Here is a 22,371-nt window from a genome sequence, read left to right as displayed (position 1 = left end):
ACCTATTATATTTTTTAAATCAAAGAGATTAAGTGACACTCTGTAATCCCACTAATTCAGGCTGTAATCAAATAGAAACTTAACCAAGAATGTTGTGTAATGTCCAAAGCAGGACTTTGAAAATGTGTCTTCCTCCCACCTGTGGCCTCTGTGGTTTCTTAACAACCAAATGACCACGGCTGGATGTATCAACTCCACATCACACAAAACGGTGTAATATAACACACGCTTTCATTCAGAAACTCCTTCAGAGCTGTTTCATATAAGGTGTTGGTAATGCAATAAACCTAAATAGCGCTGGAATTTATTTTTTGTGATATGATTCCATCATCATTTGTGTTTATAAGAGAACAAAGACTTTAGAATTACAAGTCGTATGTAAAGTTTTCCAATTAAGTGACATTTTAAATCATTATTACTTCTAGTCTGTTCTTTCTACTACAGAGACTTTCCCTCGATAAGAACACCTTTGTGGCTGAACTCTGCTCAGCGAGAGTCGCTAAGTTTCAGGCCTGTGAGGACTGAGGAGGGACCCGGCCACTCGCCAGGACCTGCCACGAGGAAGAGTCCAGGTGAGCAGAGTGTGGCAGTGGGCTGGGCCTCCCTGTGTGTGCTCGGCACACCTGGCACGGATTAGGTCCATGACTGCAGCTTGCCAGGGGGCTAGCTCCTGACTCACAGGGCAGGCAGTAGCCAGAAGTGCACAACCCCTGAACATCTTTCATGGCCAAAACGGGGCCGAAAAAGACACACACAAAAAGAGAATCTTAAAGACAATGTGTGACTCCTTCAGGTTGATTTAACTTATCTATCAGAAAGGAGAGAGAATTTGAAAAGGAAGTTTGAGAAGGCGTTGTCCTGGTGCTGTGGAAGGAATTGCATGTTACTGAGTGACAATGAGTGTTTTAATACTGTCATTTTCAAAAGGTCCTTCTAAGCATGTCACTTTGGAATTATGTCATTAACATCACTTTAGGTCTATGTTTACATTTAGGCCTACCTTTACAGTCTCCAAATAAGTATAAAAACAATGTTAGAATATTTCTGTGTGTCTTTAAAGCTGTAGTCACTAGTTACATGGCCGGCAGAGCAGAGGAGTCAGGAGTAAATCGTAGGAATCACTGCAAAATTGGAAGGTTTTCCTAGTGCATAAATTAAAACCTTCTTGTAAAACCATGGGTTTCTTCTTAAAATTAGTTTCTGATCCTGTCACAAAAGATGGGGACTATTGCAATTTCTCTTAATTTAGGCTGTCTCATGTTAGTGACTTCCATCTCTTTCACTTGCCAGGTTGTACAAGTGACTGTACAACTTGATTTTAGTACATCAATTTTCCATTTTGTGGGTCAAGGTTAGTCTTGAATTTAGAAGATAAGAGGAATACTTACGGTTCCCCCCCACCTTGAATGTTTTCATGAGTAAACACAGGACGCTGTGGCTGAAATGAAATGATTTTCAATGTAATCAATGTTTAAACTGGTACTAATTAAAAGATAATTTGGATAATGGCATGGTACTTTTCTTGACATTTAATATTTCCTGTTGTAAAAAACCAAGAGGAAGGAAAAAACCAAATAAAGGGTTTTTTTGCAGGATTCATAATTAAAATATTTTGAAGGGTGCTTTAAAGTAAATCAAAATAACCCAGGTCCAAATGTTTTTGAACACATCTACAATCTAGTCTGCTCAAGCTTTAAAGAAAAGTTGGAGCTTTGTCCCATTGATTTTTCAAAGGCCAGGAATACGGCAAGAACATGGACAGCAAACCACTGGAATAGGGAGTATAGACACCTTCATACAACCGTATTCTCCAGAGTTTTCTCAAACAAGCAGAAAATAAACCACATTTAGTTTAACAGCAAAGTACCCACATTCATTCTTTAAACTTTTCCTTCACAGACGACATTTTCACATACAGTACACATGGAAATATCAATAGGCAGACATCCCATGCTACATTTGAATTAACATTCTCTGTTCTCAATGTGGGGAAAACACATGCATTTTTTAAAAGAGAAAACAGAGAACTTTTAGAATGCAACAAACAATATGCAGGTAACATGTAACATTTTACCTTAGAAGAGAAATATTGGTAGAAATTTCCAGTGCACTGAACTCTCAAAAGAGTTTCCTTTCTTTTTAAACTAAGCATCAAGACCAGTATCTGTAATAGATACTTATAATATTGGAAATGACAAGCCTTAGCAACCCACATATCCACATTAAAATTTCAATGAATGAAAGTTAACATGTTTGTTGAATACATACACTCAGTGTAATTTATACTGACTACCTACATGGTATCTTTTAGAGAAAAATGCATACAATTCATTCACAATACATTTTAAAAGCATTCTCTCTTCTAAATGATAGCCACATGGTTAAATAACAAAATCAGAGTTTGCATGGCAATTATATGAGTGACTTTTTGGAGACGACTGAATTAGTATTAGATCCATGTCCTTAGACATCAGGACTGGTTCTTGGATTTGCATAGTTATGTGTGGATTACTGACAGGTTGGAAATTTCTTTTTCCTGCAAATTGTAGAAACCACACTGGTCTCAGCTTGGATGGGGACTTCGGGGTTCTTTTCAGCCTATGAGTCTATGATCTGCTCTCTTCCTAAATTCTTTACCCACCCCCTTTCTATCCATGCTGTCTATCTAGCATAAGACCGGCACTCACATTATTAAAACTTTAAGCTTTGAATCTATTAATCGGAGGTATTTACTAACAGTATTCTTAGAAATTTCATTCAACAGTCTGAGCATGGAATACTTAGAACTAAAAAGTGGATAAGAATTACTGGACACGTGTGACTTAAAATAGTTTACTTCTATAAATCAATATAAAACTACTAACAGTGTATCTATTATTAAAATTATAATATATGTTAAATATATATTTAAATATAAAATATATATTATTTTAGGAAAGATTAAGACTAAATCATTTCCCAGTCATTTTAAAGGTCATTTAATTGAAGATATTATTAAATCAATTTAAATATATAAAAATGTAAGTTATTCATAAGCCTATATCCTATTACATTTCTTCAAGTTCTCCTCCAATCCAACAAAAGTTTATATGTGTATAAAACTTTTTGCAGAGTAAGATTTGTGTCTATTAATTGCCATTAGTACTATTTTATAATAATTTTCCAGTTTTTTTCTCAGTCTTCTTTTTCATTTTAAATTACTGAAGAATAATGTTCCCTCATGTATGAGTCCATATATCATAGTTTTCTTAACAAGTTCTCTCTTATTTTTTGAAGTTAAGATTTGTCTAGTTTTTTTTTTTACTATCATAAAGAACAATGATATAAACATTTTTATACAAAGAGCTATTTTCTTCTTTTAAACTATTCCATAGAATACATTCCCAGAGTAGAATTTCTGGCCCAAGAGTATACATTAAAGCCATATGATTTTGAAAATGTTCATGTTAGCCATTAAAAAATACTGTGTACACAAAAATAACTCAAAAAAAGTCTAATATGCCATATTTTATATCGCATACCAAGATAGCTACTGTTCTCTCACAAAAATAATAACAGCACCATTTGCAATGTATAAGAGTTATAAATAAGAAAATATTATTCCTGTCTTAAGAGAAAATCTTTCATAAAATATATTTTATTATGCTCTAAAAATGGTGTGCCTGTTTCTACACATTTAAATCATTCTAATATTTTTAATTTGAGTAAAACCTTTAACTTCTGTGTCACAGCACTCAGTGCTTGGTAAAACTGGTTGGTCTCATTTCATTGCTGCCTTACGTTAATGTGTTAATCCTATTTTAAAAATCAAATTGTTCATTAATATAAAACAATCTACATTCAAAGTCTATATATCCTCTTTCAGTTATCATCATTATAATTCTATGGGTTTAATTCTTTCAATTCAACCTACCTCATAAATCATGCAAATGAACTGTCCCCTTGACAATTATGCAAATTGGGCTATTGCTGCAAGTGTGTGGCTCCCTGAATCACACAGGTCTTGTGTTCTGGGGTGTGGCAGCTAGCAATATCCTTGCTTTTACTTCCTGTTCCCAATGTCTTTTTCCTTTCCTCATATCCTTTAAACCCTGCCCCTGTTTTTCCCCCCAATCATCCATTTTCTATACTGTTCACATCCTCAGGCCAGAATTGATCACAGCTTTTATTAGCAGAGAAGTTGTGCATCTCTCATAATGGTGAGTCTTAGAACTCTTCGAAGCTTACCTTCAACAGGAATCACCTCCTTGTTAATGTGGATAACTAGGAACCAGTTTTAAGGAAAGTTGACCAATTACTGTATTTGAATTAATTTATTTTTAAAAGTATTTGACCAATAGAGGAATAAATAGCACTAATAGTTATTTATGAGGGCATATTTATGTCTTTCTGTTTTTGGCATTACTATATAACCTTGGGGCTGCACCTTAGCTTCCCTATCTCAAAAATCAATGAGTTGGACCAGATGACAGTCTGACCCCCTCAGGGTTCCCAGGAAGGAATCCACATGCCCACAGATGTTTCCTCTGACATGCAAAAGGTGCCCACCACCAGCCCTACACATGCAGTTGTCAGAGAGCTGTGACAACTGACATCGGTCAGTTAATTCTTACGTGTCTCAGTCATGTAAAAACCATAATGGAATAATTCAACTTCATTTTGCAAATTGGTAAGCCAAAATCAAAGATATTGGATAATTTCTTAATATGACAAATAGGAAAAAAAGAAACAGAATAATAATTTTGACTCACACTTTGTATTGCATGAGAGATTACTGTGGTGAATCTATGGCCTAATTGGTTCAAATCAGCATCCTATTTTGTCCCTCAGGTAGTGTGTATGTTCTGTATGGGTATTCAAGCAACTTAGGTCAGAAGACTAGCTTTTGCCGTCCCTGCTGGTGTTGTCCCTCAGTGTGCACGCACCTGAAGCAGATTTGTAGCGTTTCTGCACTCTGTTGCCACCTAATGGTGAGCTGTGGCAGCAACAAGCTACGAGTTTTTGCTTGCAGTTAGCTCTAAGTTCCTTTCAGCCTGGATTAATTTTGGAAGAATATTTCAAAGACCACAAAGTGATGTGGAATAGATATTCACCTGTTTTTCTGACTACATTATTCCCTTCCCACGTTTTAAATTCTTGAGACGGAATCACTTGTAAGCCACCAGTATTTGTTGGTCTGTGTTCATTTCTATTTTAGCTATCTGCTCAGGCATTTCTATTACTCATAACTTCTTAGCAGTTTTAAGATAAATATAGAACAAAATACATTCGTGACATTCAGAGGCTTACATGAACTGTGATCTTAGGAATATGGTTTTCAAGCTAACACATTACAATCACCGTGCTGGAAATTTTGAGCGAGAATTATATTATGCTTATATTTCCTTGATGAGTCTTAAGAGTACAATAAAAATGAGAAAATCCAATGAAATATCCTGCTGTTTTCATGCTATCCTAAATATCTAACGTTTTTCTTGGCAATGTGACAATCGTTTCTTTCTGCTTTAGTGCAGCTATTTTTTAATATTGTCAAAAATTGACCGAAAAGAGACAGGTTTTAAACACATGCTAATTTCAAAAGCCAGAATCAATCACAAGCCACGGTTCTTAAGTAAGCTGGTTTGAAATATTCTAGAATCTCTGACGTAAGTGAAATATATACTTCCCCATCTCAGATAGTGAGATACAGTCTGTCTGAAAGTCATCTATTTATCTATGTGTCTGAAGAGGTATCACTGGAGGATTAGCTAGATCCAGTATTAGATAATTCTCAAATAAGGATTGACTGTTACTTTAAATAGTAATGAGGAAAAATCTTTGAAAGCATTACAAGCAGTTCTAAAACCTTTTTTTTTTCCATAAAATGCTAGTTTCAGTACTTTTCATCCAGAACTAGATGGAATTCTCCTAATAACAATGTTTATGTTATAGGATTATTTTTCCTTCTTAAACCATAAAGGTATAATACGATTTTGCATAAATTTAAAGAAAATAGAATATTTATGGTCCACACAAACACATGTAGTCTAAGATACAAATACACAATGTAAAATCTGGCCAAGAAAAAACTTACGGTGCCCCGAAGCGTACTATCTTACTGACTTACGGGAAATTTATGGATGGGCCCTATTCATTGCAGAAAGAGCTTTCTTTCTGTTTTGACTCTGGAAGGCAGTTCAGTGGAGTCTAAGAATCTCTGCAAACTGACATTCCTCTCTTTCTATGGCAACACAAATCTCTGCCTCAGCAACAAAATGAGGTCTTACTATGCAAAGCAAAAAGCACAAAAACGGCATAAACACAGAACAGTACTACATTTAAAAAAATGGAAAAGCAAAGTGTCTTTTAAATCAAACCCTTGAGAACTTTTCAATGAAGAACCATAGCTGTGTGATAAATCAGCTGAGGTTAAACCAGGGTCCATTAAAACAGAAAGAGTGACAGGAATCGCGACTTATATGCACAGATGAAAACTTCCAAACTCCTTGGCCTCATTCATCAGAATCAATAGTACCATTTAGAGTCCATTTGTTTTAAAGTGCTGTGGACGTTATGGAATTGAGTAGTTCAAGGGAAAGTAATTTGACCTTTAAGTTTAATCAAATCCATCAAGAAATTGGGAGTATGTAGAGTCCAGAAAGCAGTAATGGGGAGAAAAGGGATATCGAGTGAATGTAGCACATATCACCAGAGCAGCAAAAGACTTTTAAACAAGGATCATGGATTAAAAATAATCCAAATAGACCCAGCGCAGTGGCCCATTCCTGTAATCTCAGAACTTTGGGAGGCTGAGATGGGAGGATTGCTTGAGGACAGGAGTTTGAAACCAGCCTGGGCAACATAGCGAGACCCCATCTCTAAAAAAAAAAAAAAAAAAATTAGCTGTGTGTTATGGCACATGCCTGTAGTCCTAACTGCTAGGGAGGCTGAGGCAGGAGGATGGCTTGAGACCAGGAGTTTGAGCTCCAGTGAGCTATGATCGTGCCACTGCACTTCAGCCTGGGTGACAGAGCAAGAACCTGTCTCAAAAAAAAAAAAAAAAAAGAAAGAAAGAAAGAAAGAAAAATCCAAATAAACTGAACGACACAGAATCAAACATTACTGGAAGTATGTGAGTGAGTTCAGCACTGCATATGATTGGCAATGGTTTTGCTCTCTGCACTAAAAACAGCGACTAGAAAGCACTGATTTAGCATAGAAATAGGAGACAGATGTAGAAAACAACACACGCTACCCCCTAATTTGTATAGTGGAGAATGTGATCATGTCTTCTTGGATTTTGGAAACCTCACACACACATAAAAGGGAAGCACATTACCCAAAGACTTAGGATAGGAGTTTCGTGTTGATCTGATTTCATAGCTCATCATGAAATGATGATCACTTCACCTCAAGAGTGTCTCCAGCTCTACTTTATGGCCAATTCACAGCAAAGACAACTAAGAAAGAGCCGGTCCACCGAACAGGGGGTGGGAGGGTTGGCCACAAGGCGGGGGCGTGCTGACCCTACCCTGTGGGAACCGCTGAGCCCTCTGACAGGCGAGCCGCAGGATCTCCTAGACATCACTGGGCTACGAGGAGGCTTACCCAGGACAAATATCTCGCTTTTTAAGTCAGCCTGGAAAAGGCATAAGAAGTTAATTAGTTCTCATCTTCATTATACAGCCTTCAGGAGGAGTTTTCCTGTTTTGACTTTTCCATGCACACGCAGCATGCCAAACTCTGAATCACAGCAGGGCGGGAAGGGTTACAGTCTGCACGCAGCTCCTCTGGCTGCTCATACAGTTTGCACACAGCAGGCATCAGTTGGTACGTTCATATGGGACTCACAGGCATAGCAGAGAAAGAGTTGTAGAGGGAAGTTAGCGTGGAGAAGATGCTTGAATGCAATAGAGATGGCTAAGAACACACCCTTATCGTAGAATGCTTAACAATTGGGTTCTGGATACCTTTAGACCTGACCTGTTTCTTTGTGCTTATTGAAGAGATGGAAGGTGCAGGAGAGGGAAATTTGGCTTAATATCTATCAAGTTTCATGGAAAGTGTCAAACATTTGTTGGAGGCAAAATTTTCTAACAAAACACCTAAGAAGAAGAAAAAGCTTTTGGGGGGAAGGGGGAAAAGCATAATTAAATACCGAATATTGCCCTAACTACAGGCTTGATTGTTTTGTATTCTTTCAAAGCAAGATCTTTAACATGACAGTGAATAAGCTCACCTTCTTGTGTGTCAGTATGTTTTATTTTCTTTCCAATAGCGGACAAGATCTGGCAATATACTGTCTGGTATTTGATGTGGCTTAAGAGGACTTCAGTAGGACTAAAGGATGACAGGCATAGAGCTGAAATGCCTTTGAATGGGATTAAATTGAAGGAAAATTCGTTATTGAAATAATTAACTTAGAGACATATTTGCCAGACTGCAGTGAATGATCTCTGTTATTAAATCATGTGTTTGTTTTACACAAACGCAGGCTTGGCTGGGTTATTTTGAAACTGAGGAACCGTGGGGGAAATGACTTGTCGAGTAGCATAATGTGAACCATTCATTTATTTCATAATTTCAATATTTGCCAGTTATTATACTTGCTTTTTAATTCTCAGGATGCATATTTGAGAGTTTTCTTTTTTTTTTGAAGAGAGAAGTTTACAAGAAAAAGTTTCAGGGTATTTTCTCCCTTTGTTGATTAAAACCATTGTTCAAGGTTCTTTGTGAGATGAAGATGCAAGACCCTGTTCTTAAGTAGTTACCAACTAGGAGAGAATGATCTCTTCAAAAATGTCACAAGGGGACTGCTGTGCTATTTTTCTTTTTTGTTTTCTTTCTTCATTAGTAGTATTATTTTGCAAAGTGCCATTGCATCAAAGGTACGGTGTATAGTTTTCTCATCCTCGAATTGGACTAATCTCTGTGCATGAATTTCATCATTTCCACAGAGGAGATATTAATATCACACACCTCACTGGGTTTGGAAAATTAAAGATATAGAGTTCTTAGAATAGTGTCTGACACTCAGTAATAGCTTGGCTATAGCTATCATTATTAACATATTAAAATTAGAAAGAATATATAAATTATAAAGACTTAAAATATGAATTTAGATATTTCATACAAAATAATGGGATAATTGAATTATATATTTACAACATTTAATTGAAATATAATGTGTTTTCATATACCTTTCCATCCCTGGTTTATACAGTGCTTGGTTTTTTTGGTAAGAAAACCTGTTAAGGCAGCGTCAAAGTAGATGCTTATTAATATGATTAATTGTACTAGCTAATCATCATAAGACTGGTTAGTTCTTCAGTAATTAGGCAAAGTTAAAATACCTCATTACTGGTTTTTGCTGCATTGCTGTCCTCCTTAGGGACTCTAGGATGTGTGTGGGTGACTACTGGATATTTTAAGCAGTCAGGTTTCTCCTCCTCTTCTTCCTCTTCGATGTGCAGGCTTGGTGTCACCTCTGTACCATCGTGGCCACACCACAAGGTATCTGGTTCTTGAGGTTCTAGCCGCCCTCTCGGGAGGCCTGACATAACTCCCTCACAGATTTCCTCCTCTTCCTCTCCAATGGCAGGGAGGGGTATGGGCAGAGAACCCATACCGGTGCATGTGGAGGCCACAAACTTATCACCTAGGACCTCAGGCACCTTTTTAGGGTCTGAAAAGCTCCTCTGCATTTGTTTCATATCTGCACATTTGTTTTGAGTTGTCTTTCTGGGGTCCTGAAGTGGCTTTGCAGCGTCAGGCCAGGCTGCAGCCGTGCGGGGGACAGGTAACAGAGATTGAGGCGATTCAGCAGGTACAGATGCTGGGGGCAGTGGGAGGAGGACAGAGGGCTCCTCCTTAATTTCAAGGACAGTCTCCTCTAGGATAGTTGGTTTGGCTTCATCAGCCAATAAAGTTAAAGCACTAAACTTCTCCAATTCTTCCAAGAATTTGTCCAGAAAAAGAGATGGTGTTGGGGCCAAAGGGTTTGCTGGTGGGTGCACAGCTGTCAGGCACAGCCAGCCCTGGGCAATTCCCTGGAGAGCTCCTGCTCCTGAGCCAGGTGACACTTGGTGCGTGGGAGGAGGGGCTGGTTCACTGGAAGCCAACTTAGAAATGAGCAGTGATTATGAAGTTTAAAAAAAAAAACAAACAAGAAAAATAATAATGCAGTGAAGCACAGAGATGGAGAAATGCAGGAAAGATGTGGCAGTGAATAGAAAAGTAATTTTATGTTATAACAGACACAGATTTGAAGATATTTTCAAGACCTCTCTCTAGATTTGAAGATATTTTGCTGAAATTTAATCACATGAAATCATTTATGTTAAGTAGAACAGTTATTTCAAAAATAAAACTATAATACTAGTTTGGAAGGGGTCTTAAATGTCAAACAAGACAAAGCTGTCATAGAGATTATGAGAATGGACACCTTAAGAGATTTGATTTAATAGTCTACATTTGAAACTATGTTTAAAAGATATTGTAGGTTTCCAGATATTGATTTAGTAATATAGATCACTCTGAAGAAATGTTAATGTAGAATGAAAACTAGCAGTTAAGTCTTTTTTATTTCCTGAATGTGTTTAGCATTCTTTGTTCCTGCAGTAGTGCCCGATCATTTCAGCTTTCACAATTTCCTCACTTAAGTTTGCAAGGTGACTAGAATATAGGGTATAAAATATTTTAAGCCATTATAAATTAACACATTTCTAGGTGAATACATTCTGAAAAATATTTTTCCAGAACAGAATGCCACGATCAGAATGGAAACTGAACTTACATAACTACTGTTTCAAAGTTTAGAAAAAAATCCAAAGTCATTGTTTACAAAGAAAAGGCACATATGATGCTAATGGAAGAGTAAACTTCTGCTAAGACTCCCGTTCTCTCTCGAAAGCTTGACATTTATGTAAACCTGGGGAAGTCTAATTTGTGAAGCTTAATCTCCTAAAGTAAAAGGATACTTCTGTGTATCTTAATATCACCAATATATTTTAGATACATTAAATAAAACAGTAAATCTAAATTTTTATACAATTCATTACAAGTAGTTCTAGAAGTGCCACCTACTGACATTCTAATACATTTATCTGTCTTTGCTGGACTAGAAACAAACGGTACATGCTGTAGGTATAAAGGCCTTGAGAGAGGTCGATGGACAACCTTTCACTTTAATTCTTTCTAGGTAGATGCCTTTGGTTTGGAAAGAAAAAATCTTCAAAAAGATTCTGGAGATGCACTTTCTAGCTGACTGTTTAGGACAACGCTTTACTCATGGAGCCAGCACTCTTGGTTCTGGGGCCTTCGTGTGTATAAGGACATGATGTTTTCCCCACTTAACTTTTGACTTCTGTGTCCAATAATAGAAATAGGGCATTAGTTTAATTTATTTAGCCTTTTTTTAAAAAAGTCATTTCACATGGGGTGGCATAAATGTGTCACAAAACTCATATGAACATCTTAATACAAGATTCAGGACTCAAGGGTGCTTAGCTCCTGATATAAAGCGAGACTGAACGTGTGGTTTGTGTCTGGGTGGAGAGCCACTCCCATTAAGTTCTGTAGATGTTGAGTTTTTAATAAGATATAAACTACCTCATTCTCATTTGAGAGACTACAGAAGTTCCTTTATTGTCTAGAGTTCTATTTTATGCCCTTTGCTATATAGCACAAAAGTTTTTGATAGATTTTGAATGTCTGTGAACTATCTAGTAATTCAAGATCATTACTTTTCACTTTCACTTTCTCTCATGGGAAGGAATATTATGTGGATTAGGAAGAAAGAGCTTTAAATTCCATTATCATTATTACTACCACTATCACTGTTGCTGTCTGCTGTTACAACTCTAGTGCCATTACCACCATCGTCACCAATATACATGTCAGCAGATTGAAAGTGCTTAGCTTCACAATGGACTTATACTTATTTTGACTTATACTGAAAGTCAAATTAAGTATCCTGGTATCCATATATCACAAAAATACACCTATAATATAAAAATCATACAATCATCTTGTCTTCCAAAAGCATTAGAATTAGATTCTGTTGTACTAAATGCAGAAATATCAGAAATAATATCAACTTACATTTCAGTCTCCCCTAAAATAGAAATAATCTGTCAAGAAATGTAATTTGAATGTGTCAAAGAGTGATTCCTAAATCATTAATGAGTTCTTTCCTCTATTTGTAAAATCAGAAAACAGGATATGTAATACTTAGTATATTTTGGATATCATCATTTAGAATTACATAATAGTTCTCTTTCTGAAAATGATTTAATGCAACGCTACTGAGGAGTTTCCTTCATTAAGCCAATGCCATCATAGCATGGATTATGAATTGGAATAAAACCATTAAGTATTTCTTTTAAGTTATGAGCATAAGCTTTTCAATATATATTTTTTCCCAGTAGTGAGAACAAAACACTAATTAGTTATTGGTGAAATGTGTACATTCCTCTATTTAAAATCTGGTATTATAAGAAAAAGCTGAAGATACATTTAATTACATTTAAATTGCATACACACTGAAGATGAAAACATTGTGTTCTAAAATATTACATTGTCATTGATAATTAGGGCATATGGAAGAATTTCTTAAATGTGTTTAAATAAGCCTTTGCACATACATGCTTTTCTTCCTTATAACATTTTATTTGAAGGTACAGTTGCTTTGAAATTTCTCTGGTAGTTCTTTTAAGATGACTGAATGGTGAGTAAGACAAATACATGGATGAAGATTCTTATCTTTTTCCAAGTAGAAACTACTGGAGGGAGGATGTTGATCTCTAAATGCTAAGCTCTGGTGGCGAAGTAAATATACTTAAGAAGATTCTGGAAAACTTTATAATCAATCAAACAAAATTGGATAGAACTACACTGTTCCATTTATCCAATGATACAGGATGGAGGGTAATTAACTCACAACTGAAACCTGGTCTTAAAGAGGATTAAAATAAATAAAATACCTTGCCTTATCCCTTTTAAAAGGAAATGGCCCTCGTAAGATAGCAGATTCTTAGGTCATTTACTTATGTAAAATCCTTCTAAGGCTCATTTTCAAGGAGTAGTTTAGGTCCCTGGAGACTCTGTCTTGAGATGATCTTGTCTTGCACTGGAACATGACCTGACTTCATACTTTAGTAATGTCTGAAATACTGATTTTATTTTACTAGCCCCAGATGCTTTAATTTTCCATGTCCCAGCCTTGATTTCAATTAAAATAATTAATAAATTGTGCAACTTTATACTTTTTTTTAAATGTTGGGAAGTACTTACAATATTTTGGAAGTAATTTCTTGCAACTTAAAGTTATATACTTTGAAGTTAATAAGAAGAAAAAAACTCTTAAATACCATCAATAAAAAGAATATAAATCAACAGAAAAATGAGAAGAAAATTCACACTGTGAGTATAGAAAGTGAATAGCCTTTCCTAATTAACCAATTCAGGAAGCAAAGTCACTGTCAAATTACATATTAAGAAAGATAATCATCTTTAGCTACTACTTCAAATGAGACAATAAAACTGTCCTAAAACTAATGAAATAAATTTGAAGACTTCTAATAACCTACAACATTTTCATTCAAACTAATAAACAACTGACTTATAGACCTTAATCAAAAAATTTCACTCTAGCTCTTTCCATATTAAAAAAACCTCTGAGACTTTTATAGAATTTTGTCAATCTAATAACCCTGTATTCCTGAGAGGTATCATTTTGGGATGTATATAGTATTTTATGTAGTATGTGTTTATATATATTTGTACATATAAATTATAATTTTATATGCACATTTGCATGTATAATTATATTTATTTATATATAATCATATTATTTGAATAAAATTTACATATGTATAAAATCAAGCTTCAGAAAACACTTAGATAAACAGAAATACAGATATATATCATATAAAGTTTTATGATACTAATGTTTTCTCTTTCTCTTTCAATATTTTAACTTGAAAATGAAATTGGCAAAATTAAGCATTACATTTTTATGCCAGCACTTGTTTGAGAAAAATTAAATTATATTTACTGACATGGTACTCACACACGTAGAAAGATAATACATAAATCCCTTTCTTTGCGATAGATGTAATGTTCTAATCTAGTCTCTCTAATATTTTAAAATCACATACTGATTATCTTACACTCAGCTCCCCATATTACATTAACATGATAGAATATCTTCTTACCTTGTTTGAACTTAAGCTGTGAATTCTGTCACTAGAATAGCTGTGTGGTATGGGAGGGTCAGGGTAGTCCTCAGCACCTTTTGTGTTCTTCTTGACGACCTCTACATAGGAAACTGGGAAGATGCCTTGTCTGTTGGTTCCTGGGATTTTACCTTCATACCAATTTTGATCAACTCTTTTAAGAAGAATAACTCTATCTCCCTGTAATGAATATTAGGAAAAGGCATTATACATAGAGACACAATAACATGAAACAATATAACTGTCAGTGTTCTCTAATAAACAATAGTTTTCCATCTGGGAATATTTTATATCTCCAGGTTTTTTTTTTTTTTGAGACAGAGTCTCACTCTGCTGCCCAGGTTAGAGTGCCGTGGCATCAACCTAGCTCACAGCAACCTCAAACTCCTGGGCTCAAGCGATCTTTCTGCCTCAGCCTCCCAAGTAGCTGGGACTACAGGCATGTGCCACCATGCCCGGCTAATTTTTCTCTATATATATTTTTAGCTGTTCATATAATTTCTTTCTATTTTTAGTAGAGACAGGGTCTCGCTCTTGCTCAGGCTGGTCTTGAACTCCTGATCTCAAGCGATCCTCCCGCCTCGGCCTCCCAGAGTGCTAGGATTATAGGCGTGAGCCACCGCGCCTGGCCTCCAGGTTTTGTTTAATCAGGGAATGCAAGTAAGGCCCTAGTGTTTACTAGAAAAATATAGAGTATCAACATATGTGCAATTAAATTATCCATTTATAACATCAGAATCTTCCCCAAGGATGCTTGGTTAATGTGAATGGGCTTATACATGTTCATATTGGTTCTCTGTGAAATGGTTTGTGTAAGTTATTTCAAAAAGCAGCTTAGTATAACAGGTAACATCTCAGTGACAGTGGTATCATCCTATTTGCAATAGACTCAAAGCTTTGGACCTCTGTAGGAAGAGCTACTGAAAATGCACCATAGCTTGCCCTGAGGATGTGTCTGAAATGGGCTGCAGAATCAACCTCTAGAAGAGATAATGTTGAATGGCACACTGTCTTTCTTCTTTAATCTGCATGTGCTAAGTCACGACAAAGAGTGAACTAAAGGGATGGGCACAAAGACAGCATCCTAGAATATCCATAGCGGTGGCCCGGGCTGACATCCACCTGGTGTGCATCGGAACAGGGTAACACCAGCATCCATTTTGATTAGGTGGGGGCCATGCCATACCCCTCACTAATACTCAAATAGAATTCTTGGCTTTTTTTTTTGTTTTTTTTTTTTGAGACAGAGTCTCGCTCTGTTCCCCGGGCTAGAGTGCCGTGGCATCAGCCTAGCTCACAGCAACCTCAAACTCCTGGGCTTAAGCGATCCTCCTGCCTCAGCCTCCCGAGTAGCTGGGACTACAGGCATGCGCCACCATGCCTGGCTAATTTTTCTATATATATATATTTTAGCTGTTCATATAATTTCTTTCTATTTTTAGTAGAGACGGGGTCTCGCTCAGACTGGTCTCGAACTCCTGACCTCGGGTGATCCACCCGCCTCAGCCTCCCAGAGGGCTAGGATTACAGGCATGAGCCACTGTGCCTGGCCAGCTTTTGTAATAGAACTTTCTACAGTCACTATTCCTGCTACCTACAGTGACAAAGCCAATGCTACAGAATCCAGTTTGAATTTTAACTCAAAACCACACATAACCCAGAAATAAGTAGGCAAGTTATTGCTAAACAGCAGAAGCTGCAGCTGCACTTAGCAGGTGACACAGAAATTTGGGCACCTGCACTCGATAGTGTCATGGAGACACCACACAGGCAATCGCTTCAGTCCAATAGGCAGCCTTTCTTCAGGTGCTACTAAAGGTGAAAGTTTTCTTTTTTGTCAAAATGCTAGATGGGCTAGATGGTTTATTTAGCATGTTTCACTACCTCTGAGCAGAACATACTAAAGAAAAGTGAATCTTCCCAAATTGTAAAATTGCACTGATTTTTCTAATTCACCAAGAACAGGCTGTGGCTTGAAATGCACTGGAGAAGCCATTCTTTAAAGCACAAAACAGAAGATGACAGAAGTCACGCAATGCTGAGTGTGGTTCTCCATGCCGGGTGGCACAGCCTGGAGAGGGGAAGAAACTCAGTTGATGATGCAGAATTGGGACTGAAAGAAGAAAATTCGATGCTGTCCTGCTAGGACCAGAACTGTGGTATTTCCCTTCATTGCACCTGGGGAAGGATTTCACCAGTAGGCAGGGGAGGTCCCAGGACCACCCTAAATATTACTAGCTAGTCAGTATTAGGTGCAGACAAGCAGCTCCCTCAAACAAGTATATCATTGTTTAGCAAGCCATAAAAATAGTTCATTTATCATCCTCAGCTATGCAAAGTAGCAAGTTACAAGAGTCATTTTTGATATTCTTAAGAAGACATGCTAGAATTGGATAGGTTGCTAGAGAAATTTGGGGTCAGTAAGGAGGTCCAAGGAAGGATGGTCAGATGCACAGATGCTCATAGAAAGGCCCCCAGGCAGGGAGGAGCTCATTGCTATGGGACCACCCCGATTCCAAGATAGAGAAACTAAGTATTGGAACATCTCACTGTTAAAAGACTGAAGAATAAGGTGGCAGAATTACAATATTTTGAAGTGCATCAAAGCGCGTTTTCATTTTGATGTTCCCACGTGTATGTCTCCTAGGTATTCAGCCTGAGGCACCCCGTGGAGGGGCCCTGGGGCCCTGCTGCATGGGGCTGGGCCACAGAAGGAGTGTCTCAGAGATGCTGGGCACCCCCCAGGGAGCCTCATCTGAAAGGACACAGGGGCAGCAGGGAACAGTGACTCTGGGCGGCTTTAAGGAGTGCTTTGTAGAAAATGTGGAAAACACAAAAATGTCTAAGGAAGAAGATAACCTATTTTAGTTTAGAAAATACACAGTCTTTTCAAATGCACCGATGGAGAAAACAGCCTGGTTACCTTTCTCAGCGACAGCTCCACGTTTGTGTCTGCATTGAAGTTATATTTGGCTATAGCTTCTCCGATTTCTCCAGGCTGGGCTGGGGGAGGTGGTCTCGCAGGCTGGGCTTTTTCAGGCGGTGTGAGTTTCTATGAAGGAAAACATACTTATTCTTGAAGCTGTGGTGACTTTTGATACAACCACAACATAAGAGGGAAGGGGGAAGGACTCACCTCTACATACGAGATTGGAAAAATGCCCACTCTTCCATGGTGCTCTCCCTCATACCAATTTTGATCAATTTTCCTGAGGATGTAGACGGTGTCTCCTTTCTTAAATGACAACTCCCTGGAAGAGACATGTTTAAAGAGTCTTTTTCTTGATGTATAGCAATTATTCTTAAAATTGACACCCTTACTAGATCTGTATTTGTCTGGGAAATATATTTTCAATATTAAAAAATCTGTTGAGCCCAGTTAGATAAGAGTTTTCCTTGCAAATTCTCAGAATTCACTTATAACATCATAATTTTGGAAATGATTTCAAAAAGAACAAGTATAAACATTATATCAAATATAAATCAAAGACAATTTAAAGAAGGGGATGGACCATTGCTATCTAATTATTAATTTATAATAGAGGCTCTCTGGAGCTTGGCAAAATGATGGATTAGCTTTGCACTGAATTTTTTGTTCTGAAGCTAGTTAGCAAGTTAGTTACCATTCCCCAAGCCCCTATGATGTGTTAAAGCTTACAACAAGGAACAGAAAATATACTATAGCCTCTGAACAGAAGTGCCAATGCTGGAAACATTTGTGGATCTTTGAAGTTGGTTGACAGGTATTTAAATAGACTATCTTGATAAAGAATTTATTTCTGTTATACTTTTATTTTTCAATGGGGCACAAAGATAAATATATTTTAAGTGCAAAGACATACACCAAGGTTTGTTGTCTTCTTTATATCTTTAGTTTTTTAAAAAAATATTTTTTAAGACAGTAACTATTTTTCCATTTGTGCTGTTTCTAAGAAGACAGTAGATACATTTCAGTATTTATCACTTTAAGTTATGAAGACATTATTCATTTTGAATAATTCATGCCTACATTTATTACTCTCACTACATCAGTTTTTCCTGGCTTTATCACCCAGGTAATTATGTTGTTTCATTATTTTGCCTCCATAATTATACTTTGATGGAGGGTAATTAATTTGTATCTCTTCCCAAGAGCCCCACTTTCCCACACACTGCTGTCCCACTCCTGAATCATCTATCTGTATTGTTTAGTTCAGAATTTTAAGTTGGATCATTTATTAGTGCAGACTATATGACGGAGAGAGGTTTAATCAGATGTAGAATATTTCTCATTAATTAAAAGAATTAATTTTTAAAAAGTTGCCTATTAAAAGAATTATTACACATTTAAAAGTGCTAAAATCTTCACAATTGAAAGTACATTAAATTTTCATTAACCCTAAAAACAAAGAAGATTCAGAGCTTTACATTCAGATACAGTACTTCCCTCTTGCAAATGCCTGATGTAAAAAACGCAAAACAAAACAAAACAAGATATTGAATGTTTACAACCCAACAGTTTTATTTGTTCCAGTTATGTTTTGTTTCTGGAAATGAGACTAGCTTTTGTTTTTTTTTTTTTAAATATACATGTGAATTAGAGACAAATTTTTTCTTTAAAATATGAAAAGAACTCTTTTGTATTTGTATAGTCATTTAAAATTTTTGAAGTCATCTAGAAAAAACAAAACTGTCTTACTCTCCAGTTTTCAAAATTGTGCCCTTCTCATCTTAGACCTAGAATTTTTAAGAGTCCCACTTTCATAAGTTTGCTTCCCCCAACCCCCTGCCACTTTTGAATAGTGGCCATTGACAAGCTTTGGAAAGGGTATGTTGTCTCTTTTTCCTATTTAAAAATTGAAATATTACGCTTGGTGCGTGAGTTAGCTGTATTTTAAAATTTATTTTTTATTAGACTTTCTTGAATTAGGTTAAGAAAAATAGCTTTTAAACAGATGTTTATTTAAAACAGATATATCTGTCTCTTGTTTATAAGATGGTAGGCACAAAAAAGCACTCACATCTAATTGTTAATTGAAATGACTTAAAAATGTGGCTAGTCCTTCCATAACTTTCAGTGTTGTCCGAGTGTGTGAGCCTTTTAAAGCTCCACACAGAGCCCATCACTTTGATTTTTGTCAAATACGTAAACTACACTGGTTATGATGAACGACTGGTCTTTACACCTCCCGAGAACAGAATAAGAGGAATGTGATTAAGCTGCAGTAAGACCAATTTATTTATGCTATGATAGACATGTTTTTCTTTGCTGAAATTATGAAATGGCTTCCATGGGTGGTTATTTAGTCTGCTGCTCTGGAGGCTTACACAATTCCATTTTGTTGGTTTAGAAAGACCTAGTTGTGACCTTGGTGAAAGGTAGAGGTAGAACAGACAACCCTTGGCAAAGGCAGCGCTTGGGAGAGTGAGTTTCCCTTAAAGCCTTGAAGAGGACGTAAGGATGTGGCCCATGCAGGAGGTTAGGAGCTTGGTCTTCAAAATCCAGTGACATAGCCCACAACCTAGCCCCTGCCTTCCATGGGGCATGTTAATCTTCCTGCCAAAGCTTGTTTTTTAAGACTTCTCAAAGCACCCGTGAGCTCTGGGTGGATTTTATATCCCCTTGCTATTTTATATCCCCTGCCATTCCGCAGGGTTTTATATATGTAAGGAAGCCATCATTGACTGTCACAAAGAAGAAATGAAATGTATGTGCTCTGTATCATCATTTTATTAAAACTGACATGCATTGTGCAAATTGTCACACTGTATCCAAAGAACAGAAATTAGGACCAGAGTGCAAGAGAAACAAAGCAAATGTTACTTATCTAATCTAAAAAAAGATGTAAGTTTTTCTTTAGGGTTTTATTTTTTACATAGAATTGAATTTCTAAATAGCATGTTTCTTATTTAGTTCATCCCCTATCTCAGCGGCAGTACAAAATTCTGACTGATTTTTATTTTTTATATGTCTTTTGGCAGACACAGTTTCTGGAACTATTAATTCATATTATATGCATTTTTGTGAATAAAATATTTTTATTATTATATATATTCAGTTTAAACAACACAGTATAATTTAATGGCAATTTACAATGAATTCAATATCTATCTTGAATTCTACTGGAGACCAAAGTTTCTTAAGTAAGGTGTGTGCACATGGGCCACAAAAGATCTGAACAGATTCCTGCTATTTAAGTCTACTCATGTGCTTAGTACTAGCTTCCTCAACCACATGCCTATCTGATGAACAAGTTCCTAGGAAAAAAGGCAAAAGAAATATTGCAACGCAGGAGCAGGAAAACGCCAACACCAAAAGAGCACGGGAGAGAACTTGGCTCAGAATCTCTAAACTTGTGAAGGTTGAGAGATAGAGGTTTTACTATATGAATCTTTGTACTCAGTTCTAGCCATCAACCCCAAATACTATCCTTGATATAGCTGGATAAATAAATGTTATCAAATTCCCCCAGCTAGGGTTAATTACCCCAAATACTTTATTTTAAATCCATCCTAGAAGCAAAGATTCTTAATTTCTTTTTTTAATCTATCCTTTTGAATGCATTGTGCTCTATCTAATATGTTTAATGTAATTTAAAACTCAGTGTTTCTTAGCTAAACTCAGAATGAAAATAAAATTACCCTATTCCAGTTAATTCTGAAGGAACCATTTAATTAGAGTAGATTGCCGCATTGGGAATTAGGCCTTATTTGTAACACATCCCATTGCAATAGTGATCTCTTAAAGCATTACTAACATATTGAAAGTCAACTTGAATCATATGATGAATGCTTATCTTACTTACTTAGATGTCTGAGCCTTAAAATCATAAACAGCTTTTGCAGGCAATTTCTGAAAAGGAAGGTAAATAATTAGCACTACTTTAAAATTTGGTTTTCCTTCAAGAAAGCAGTTTCACAAGCATGCAAAAAACCTCAAGGAATGATTAAATATATATACTGTAAATCCTATATTGAATTTACAAATAAATCCATTAATTCTGCATTTAGACATTTAAGCTGTAGCAGGAATATAAAGGGCCTATTCACTGTTATATTTCACCTTTTAGGAACTCAGGTGGATTAATGCCATAATGGGAGAATAAAATGCCTGCAGAGGATTCTGTCCTGGGTGTCATTTTGACTGTTACAAAGGCTTTTCCTAGAATAATTGTGGAGGGTCAATAGCTATACATTCTACAGATGGACATAACTCTTCCTGAATCATAATAAAAGGACCAGAAGCCATAAAGGAGGTCATCATCCCATTCCCTAAACACATTAGCATATTAGCAAAGAAATATTAGTTCAGTAATAATCACCAGGAGGCTGGTTAGTGGCCAAAAGTATAGGCATGATCATCTTGCATTCCCTCAAGGGTTGTGGAATCCTCTAGCACCCTGTCCACCAGCTGCTCTCTTTTCATGATGACGTGATACAGCAGTACACATCCTCACACTCGGGCCCACAAATCTCCCCGAGGCACCCTGCACCCTATAGTCACCTACACCAGCTCTTCCTTCTCCACCAAGCAGTAATCTCTTCACCCCATTCTCTTTCCCTGTGATTGTGGTGAACTTTAGGAACCTGGACCATTCCTGACTTCTTTGGGGGTCCCACAGGCACTGTACTATCCTCCGGGAGAGGCTGCCAGTCCAAGCCCAGCTTTCAGTTTCCATCAAACCCTCATGGCTCCAACACAGAAGGAGCAAGAGCTCTAGCCCTGGTGCAGAACCATAGAAAAGTCAGTTGGCACATGGTTCCCAAGGGCAGTGTCCCTGAGAACTGGGCTGATTTAAAGGCTTTTATCAGGAAACTCCTCCTACAAAAGTAAGTCAGCAAAAAAAAAAATTTTTTTTTTTTGAGACAGAGTCTCACTCTGTTGCCCAGGCTAGAGTGCCATGACGTCAGTCAGCCTAGCTCAGAGCAACCTCAAACTTCTGGGCTCAAGTGAATCTTCTGCCTCAGCCTCCCGAGTAGCTGGGACTACAGGCATGCGCCATCATGCCCAGCTAATTTTTCCTACGTATTTTTAGTTGTCCAGATAACTTCTTTCTATTTTTTGGTAGAGGCGGGGTCTCGCTCTTGCTCAGGCTGGTCTCGAACACTTGCCCTCGAGCGATCCTCCTGCCTCGGCCTCCCAGAGTGCTAGGATTACAGGAGTTAGCCACTGTGC

At 36.9% G+C, this 22,371-nt stretch overlaps 1 protein-coding gene across 15 annotated transcripts in view; it reads right to left on the bottom strand.

Moving 5' to 3' along the window:
- The window catches only part of SORBS2 (sorbin and SH3 domain containing 2), a 194,106-nt gene that overhangs the window by 6,446 nt on the left and 165,289 nt on the right, over window positions 1–22,371 (bottom strand). For all 15 annotated transcript variants that reach the window (XM_045552364.1, XM_045552363.1, XM_045552368.1 and 12 more), the window contains 5 exons: window positions 21,002–21,048; window positions 17,353–17,467; window positions 17,140–17,268; window positions 14,196–14,396; window positions 1,389–1,438 (listed from right to left, as the gene is read on the bottom strand). In XM_045552364.1, the coding sequence (XP_045408320.1) occupies window positions 1,389–1,438; window positions 14,196–14,396; window positions 17,140–17,268; window positions 17,353–17,467; window positions 21,002–21,048 (542 nt within the window). The remainder of the gene's footprint in view (window positions 1–1,388; window positions 1,439–14,195; window positions 14,397–17,139; window positions 17,269–17,352; window positions 17,468–21,001; window positions 21,049–22,371) is intronic.

This window comes from Lemur catta, chromosome 5 (assembly GCF_020740605.2).
Source record: "Lemur catta isolate mLemCat1 chromosome 5, mLemCat1.pri, whole genome shotgun sequence".
Lineage (NCBI taxonomy): Eukaryota > Metazoa > Chordata > Mammalia > Primates > Lemuridae > Lemur > Lemur catta.
Note: the sequence above shows the minus strand (reverse complement) of the source record. Positions and strands in the feature narration are given on the sequence as shown.